The sequence below is a fragment of the Mchenga conophoros genome, linkage group LG16 (genome assembly GCF_057382185.1).
Source record: "Mchenga conophoros isolate Kocher_MC1m ecotype Shallow Benthic linkage group LG16, M_conophoros_male_GT1.1, whole genome shotgun sequence".
NCBI lineage: Eukaryota > Metazoa > Chordata > Actinopteri > Cichliformes > Cichlidae > Mchenga > Mchenga conophoros.
Window position 1 is genome coordinate 36,398,484 of NC_140541.1, and position 7,256 is coordinate 36,405,739.

Consider the following 7,256-nt stretch of genomic DNA (forward strand, 5'->3'; position numbering starts at 1 on the left):
TTATCTAATTAGGCATGATAAGTTTCTTAGGATACACTTTCTAATTTCTGGTAACTTTAAACCATACATGAGAGGATTTAAAATGGGGGGAATCACAACAAACTCCAGTGACAGAATGATGCCCAGAAATGGATTCAGCTCTTCAAGGTCAATTCTGCTGAGGGCAACATCACAAAACACAGTAATGGAATAATTGACAAAAGTAACAATGTGTGGCAGGCAGCTCTGTATGACTTTGCTCTTGAACAGTGACGAGCGCTTCCTACAAACCAGGAAAATTCGCATATATGTATACAAGACAAAAGCAAGTGGCAGAAACACTGTGGTTACGCTCACAAACATGCCAATAATATTATTGATCACTGTAGGGACACATGACAATTTTACAACAGGCCAGTTGGCACAAAATACCTTAGGTATCTTATTGCCACACAGTGGAAGTCTGGAAGCCAAATAAACACAGGCTGCAACTGAAAAGGCTGGATAGATCCATGCAAAAGCGAGCAACTTGGAGATCACCCTTGAAGTTAGTTTGCTGTGGTAATGCAAAGGCTGGCATATAGCAACAAAGCGATCATATGCCATTATGCCTAAAATAGTAAGCTCATAGGATGCATAGGTGTAAATGATATAGATCTGAGTGTAACAAGCCGAACGTGCAATCAAGTTTGAGTCAGACAGAAGATCTCTTAGAAATCTGAAGAAAAATCCACCAGAGCCATACAGAGAGTTAATTGAGAGGCACATAATAAAAATATACATAGGCTCGTGTAAGGTTTTCTCTCTTGATATTACCACTATTATGACAAGATTCGCTGAGATAATAAACGTATACAAGAGTAAAAACAAAACAAATGCCGGATAGCGGAACTTTCCTATGTACACAAACATCGTCAGATTAAAATATAGTGGATGGGAATTGTTTTCCATTTACCCCATAGCCAATGGGCAGTACCACAGATGAGCAACAGAGAACAACACAATTTAACAGAAATATTTTCAAACCAACCAATTATGTAAAACAACAGGTTAAAAATATTTGTAATAAATCTGGACAAGTTAGAAAATAAACAACTTTTAGTCTCAGTTATATTTAAAATATAAATTCAGCGTTTCTAAGCCTCACCACAACTGAAAGTCCTTTGTGTTGTCAGTGTGTGTGGTCTGTGGAACAGCAGGTAACCACTGAGGATTAAGAGCAGTGCTGAGCGCCTCTTTATGATGGCAGCTGACAGTCATCGTTCCATGGAGAATCTAAAACAATGATAGTTTACTTTATTGATGATTGCACTTGTGTACAAAAATACAAATAAGTACACAGTATTATCATGATTCACTCACCAGACACTTTCTCAGTTACACCATGTTCATATCCAGTTTGAGCCTTTTTTTAACTTCAAAAATGCCTTAATTCTTTATTTTAGAGGTTCCATATTAATATGATAGCATCACAGAGTTACTGCAGGTTTGTCTGCTGCACGTCCATGATGCAGAACCTGCCATTCCACTGCATCTGAACAGTGCTCTTATGGACTGCAATCTAGTCACTGTGGAGGAAACCAACATGATCCCGTCTTTGTGACATGGCATGTTAACCTGTTGGAAATACCCATCAGAACATGAGCACACTATGGTCATAAAGGGACGGACATGGTCAGCAACAATTTGCTTGGTAAGTTATGATGGTATCAACCCTGGTCCAAGTTCCCACTGCATTAAGGCTGTTTGTGACAAGGATGACGCATGACAGGTCCAGAGGTTTGATTTGAGAGCCAACTTTATTCACACAGTGCGGCCTGCAGCTCTCAGCAGCAGGCCGCACACCACACACACCAACAACCCTGAATCCCCGTGTCTCTAACTCTCCGGCCAGATTGCGGATGCCGTGCAGGTGTGTCCGCATGGCACCGCAGACCACGCCCCACCACACTGTTGTCTTTTTCTGTGTTTTGATCTTGTTTAATTAAATATAAACAAGCCTCTAAAAATAATCAGTGGTGATTGTCAGCTCGCTGGGGTTTTTGTTGTTGTTGTTGTTGTTTTTTTTAGCAATATTCGTTTGTGTCTTTAAGCTAAATTTTTAAGACCAGGGCCCTGTTTCAGGAAGCCGGTTTGGAAAACTCAGAGTGAAAAACGACACTCACGGTTGAGTAACCCCGAACTGTCCAACTCGGAATATTCGGTTTCAGAAAGGCTGATAACAATTAGTTCAGTCAACGCGGAGTTGCTTTAACCCCAAGTCAAGCGCGCGGACGAGGATACATAAAGCCCTGATAAGCGGAGCACAGATTAAGCGAGTCACCATGGAGACGGAGGGAAAGAAGGCGCGGTCAATGTATTTCACAGCGCTTGAGGCCGAAATTCTGATGGCAGCATATGCCGATAACATGCAAATTCCGCGGAAAAAAGTAACACAGCCTCAGCTGCAAAAGCATGCATGGCAAAACATAGCCGACAGAGTCAATGCGTGAGTGTTAATTTAAACATTGATCGAGGGATTTCCACCCATTTAACACGTTATTTTATCATATGTTATTTTATTTGTTATTTTATACATTTTATTTTGTGATGTGAGCGCAGGTGCAACCCAACAGGCCCCAAACGTTCCTGGCAGCAAGTAAAAATGAAATATAAAAATATAGTCCAAACAGGTAAGGTGTAATTGTATTATGAGCCATAGTGCTTGGTCTGTTTGTCCGATGTAAATCAATTGCAGTTAGAGGCTACATTAATTTTCTGTCTGTAAGCACTTATTGAAATTATCTGAGCACATTACAAGTACATATTTGCTTACTCTGTATGCTCAAATGTGACCCGTTATAGCCAACAGAAAAAAAGCGGAGGCCCGAAAAACAGGTGGGGGTCCACCACCACCACCACTCACAGAGGCTGAGCAGTTGGCCCTCAGCCAAAACAGTGGGCGCCCTGTGGCCGAAGGCATCTCTGCGGGGACATCCTCTGAGTCAATAACCCCGCAAGACACAAGTGCCTACATAGGGGGTAAATTCAAAATAATACATGATGTGCATACATCCTTTCTTCACAGTCACCTTTGCAGTGCTACTCATTCATTTGATAAACTCTTTACCATAATGGATTATTTTGTAGTGAAGTTATTTTCCTACTGATTTTGCCTTCCCTCAGTCTTGGTTGTCTTTGAGAGCATAATGACAATGAAGTGTAAGGTGATTGGTATGTTTGTTAATTGCCATTTGGTCCCTTGTAAGTTATAAGTGACCTGTGTATAAACCTCATATTCTATCAGTTGATGGTGATGGTGTACTGCATCTGGTGCAGCCTCCTGTTGAGCCAGACCAACATGCAGTTGTGAGTAATACTCCACAGATTATATGAGTTTACAGTAGAACAGCAATGTTGTCTATTTCTTTACTACAGGAAAATAATGAAGAAACATTGACAGCTGTTACAGAGGAGGAAGCAACAGAGACACTTTATGAGGTTTACATCTTTTAATACTTTGTGTACAGGAAACACAGGTGACCAATAAAGCCAGTTGAACAAAAAATCTGTTTATTCTTCTTTCAACATGTTGAGGTGATGGGTCAAAGGAAATGATTGTGACATATGGTGTCTCTGACTGCGCTTCCATCTTGTATGTCCGTGGGAGGGTCAGGATGTTCATGGTTTGGATCACTGCTGATGTTTGGTTCAGAAGGACAGTGTTCTCCTCTAATTGTGGCAATGTTGTGAAGAATCACACATGCCACAATAATGTCACATGCCCTTTCTGGGGTGACCCTGAGTCTTTGCAGGCACTGGAACCGGGCCTTAAGCATTCCGATAGTCATTTCAATTCTGGCTCTTGTCCTGCAATTAGCCAGATTATATCGCTGCTGTGGGCCCGGTTCAGGGTCAGGGTAAGGGGTAAGCAAATAGGGTAAACATGGATACCCCCTATCACCAAGCAAGTAGCCAGTGAACTCTCCTAAGACAGAAGGGTACACTTCAGTTCAAATGTCCCTGAAGCAATTGGTCTTTATATATTTTAAAGTATTCTCAACTCACCATGTCCAAATTTTGTGCTCAGTGTACATTCACGGAATATTTGTGAGTCATGGACAGAGCCTGGCCACTTGGCTTCCACATTTGTGATAATGTTGGCAGCATCACATATGATCTTCACAGTGCAGAGAACACAAATTAGCATCCATTACTATAATGAAATAATTTGTTAGTTTGACATGCTACAGGGAACTATGTACCTGTACATTAATGCTGTGGAAAGACTTCCTGTTCACATAGTCTCCTTCATTTACTGAAGGAGCAATGATTGGAATGTGAGTGCCATCTGTACAGCCAATCACGCCTGGGAACCCTGAAAATAAATGTACAATTTAAGTAGTAGTTCAAATATCACCACATCATACATTAAGTTTTGGTCATCCTGATACCTGCAATTTTGTGGCATCCCTCTTTGATAAATCTTGTGGGTCTGTGACCGGGGAACACCACAGACGAGTACAGGAGACGTTTCAGTGCAACTGTAACATTCCTGACTGCCCGACAGACGGTAGCCTTGGAAACGTGCTCAGCGTCACCAATATTATACAGAAAGCTCCCGTTTGCAAGAAACCGAAGTGCAATACAAATAATATGTACAGAACTGAGAGAATGTCCGCGATGTGTCACATGCGTAATATATGGCCTGAGGATGTTATCCAAATAAATTATAGATTGTGCTGAGAAACGGTAACGTTCGCACAGAAAATCATCAGGAAATGATAAAATGTCCAAACGCGCTCTGATCACTCTCTCCCGGCGGAGAGCTCTGCGGAGAATTTGGGCTTCACGATCTACTGGCTCTTCAAGGAAGTGGCACGCCATGTCCGACACTTCCTACTGTCAGGTTTCCGACAAAGGGGCGGAGACAGTTAGGGTTAGTTGTAGTAAACCTGCTAGGGGGCAGGTTAGCTTCACGGAGTGTGTCGTCATAGTGACTCACTCAGGCTGCAGCTGAACTCGCTTTGTGAAACCGAAAACCCAGAGTTTTCGTTAACTCAGGGTATACTTACTCAGAGTTTGCACTAAACCGGCTTCCTGAAACAGGGCCCAGGGCCCTATTTCAGGAAGCCGGTTTAGTGCAGACCGGCTTCCTGAAACAGGGCCCAGGGCCCTATTTCAGGAAGCCGGTTTAGTGCAGACTCTGAGTAAGTATACCCTGAGTTAACGAAAACTCTGGGTTTCCGGTTTCACAAAGCGAGTTTAGATTAATTCTGAGTGAGTCACTATGACGACACACTCCGTGAAGCTAACCTGCCCCCTAGCAGGTTTACTTCAACTAACCCTGACTTTCCCCGCCTCTTTGTCGGAAACCTGACTGTAGGAAGTGTCAGACATGGCGTGCTCCTTCCTTGAAGAGCCAGTAGATGTTGAAGCCCAAATTCTCCGCAGAGCTCTCCGCCGAGAGAGAGTGATTAGAGCGTGTTTGGACATTTTATCATTTCCTGATGATTTCCTGTGTGAACGTTACCGTTTTTCAGCACAATCTATAATTTATTTGAATAACATCCTCAGGCCTAATATTGCTCATGTGACACATCGCGGACATCCTCTCAGTTCTGTACATATTATTTGTATGGCACTTCGGTTTTTTGCAAACGGGAGCTTTCTGTATTGGTGACGCTGAGCACGTTTCCAAGGCTACCGTCTGTCGGGCAGTCAGGAATGTTACAGTTGCACTGAAACGTCTCCTGTACTCGTTTGTGGTGTTCCCCGGTCACAGACCCACAAGATTTATCAAAGAGGGATGCCACAAAATTGCAGGTAGCAGGATGAACAAAACTTAATTCATGATGTGGTGATACTTGAACTACTACTTAAATTTTACATTTATTTTCAGGGTTCCCAGGCGTGATTGGCTGTATAGATGGCACTCACATTCCAATCATTGCTCCTTCAGTAAATGAAGGAGACTATGTGAACAGGAAGTCTTTCCACAGCATTAATGTACAGGTACATAGTTCCCTGTAGCATTTCAAACTAACAAATTATTTCAATATAGTAATGGATGCTAATTTGTGTTCCTTGCACTGTGAAGATCATATGTGATGCTGCCAACATTATCACAAATGTGGAAGCCAACTGCTCAGCCTCTGTGAGTGGTGGTGGTGGAGGACCCCCACCTGTTTTTCGGGCCTCCGCTTTTTTTCTGTTGGCTATAACGGGTCACATTTGAGCATACAGAGTAAGCAAATATGTACTTGTAATGTGCTCAGATAATTTCAATAAGTGCTTACAGAGGGAAAATTAATGTAGCCTCTAACTGCAATTGATTTACATGGGACAAACAGACCAAGCACTATGGCTCATAATACAATTACACCTTACCTGTTTGGACTATATTTTTATATTTCATTTTTACTTGCTGCCAGGAACGTTTGGGGCCTGTTGGGTTGCACCTGCGCTCACATCACATCACAAAATAAAATGTATAAAATAAAAAATAAAATAAAATATAATAAAATAACGTGTTAAATGGGTGGAAATCCCTAGATCAATGTTTAAATTAACACTCACGCATTGACTCTATGTTTTGCCATGCATGCTCCCTTTCTTTTGCAGCTGAGGCTGTGTTACTTTTTTTCCGCGGAATTTGCATGTTATCGGCATATGCTGCCATCAGTATTTTGGCCTCAAGCGCTGTAAAATACATTGACCGCGCCTTCTTTCCCTCCATCTCCATGGTGACTCGCTTAATCTGTGCTCCACTAATCGGGGCTTTATGTATCCTCGTGCGCACGCTTAACTTGGGGTTAAAGCAACTCCGCGTTGACTGAACTACTTGTTATCAGCCTTTCTGAAACCGAATATTCCGAGTTGGACAGTTCGGGGTTACTCAACCCTGAGTATCGTTTTTCACTCTGAGTTTTCTAAACCGGCTTCCTGAAATAGGGCCCAGGGGTCCGTTCTTCGTACCTCGCTAAGTAAATTAGCTGGATTTGATTGTTGACGATTTCGCATGATCCTGGATCGTTCGGTTCCCCGAAGCTCATCCGGGACTTGCTGTCATAGCAACAGAGCCGTAAGCGTAAACCTGCTCGGGAGCAGGTTTACTTTATGTAAACAGGATTAGATCGCGGCCACGCAGGTATGTCCGCTTCATGTATACGAAAGCAACAGCGATATTCCACCACTGTTTCACCATAAATAAATATTATCAATGTAACTAAAGATAATGCAGCACTTGATCCTTTTATTGATTTCACACAGATACATACAGGTCATTTCCTAAAAAA

At 42.3% G+C, this 7,256-nt stretch overlaps 1 protein-coding gene across 1 annotated transcript; it reads right to left on the reverse strand.

Moving 5' to 3' along the window:
- On the reverse strand, window positions 1-930 carry LOC146557257 (olfactory receptor 4B13-like). The gene has a single exon (XM_085250552.1). The coding sequence runs from the start codon at window positions 928-930 to the stop codon at window positions 1-3; it is 930 nt and encodes a 309-aa protein (XP_085106678.1).
- Window positions 931-7,256: the final 6,326 nt, after the last annotated feature.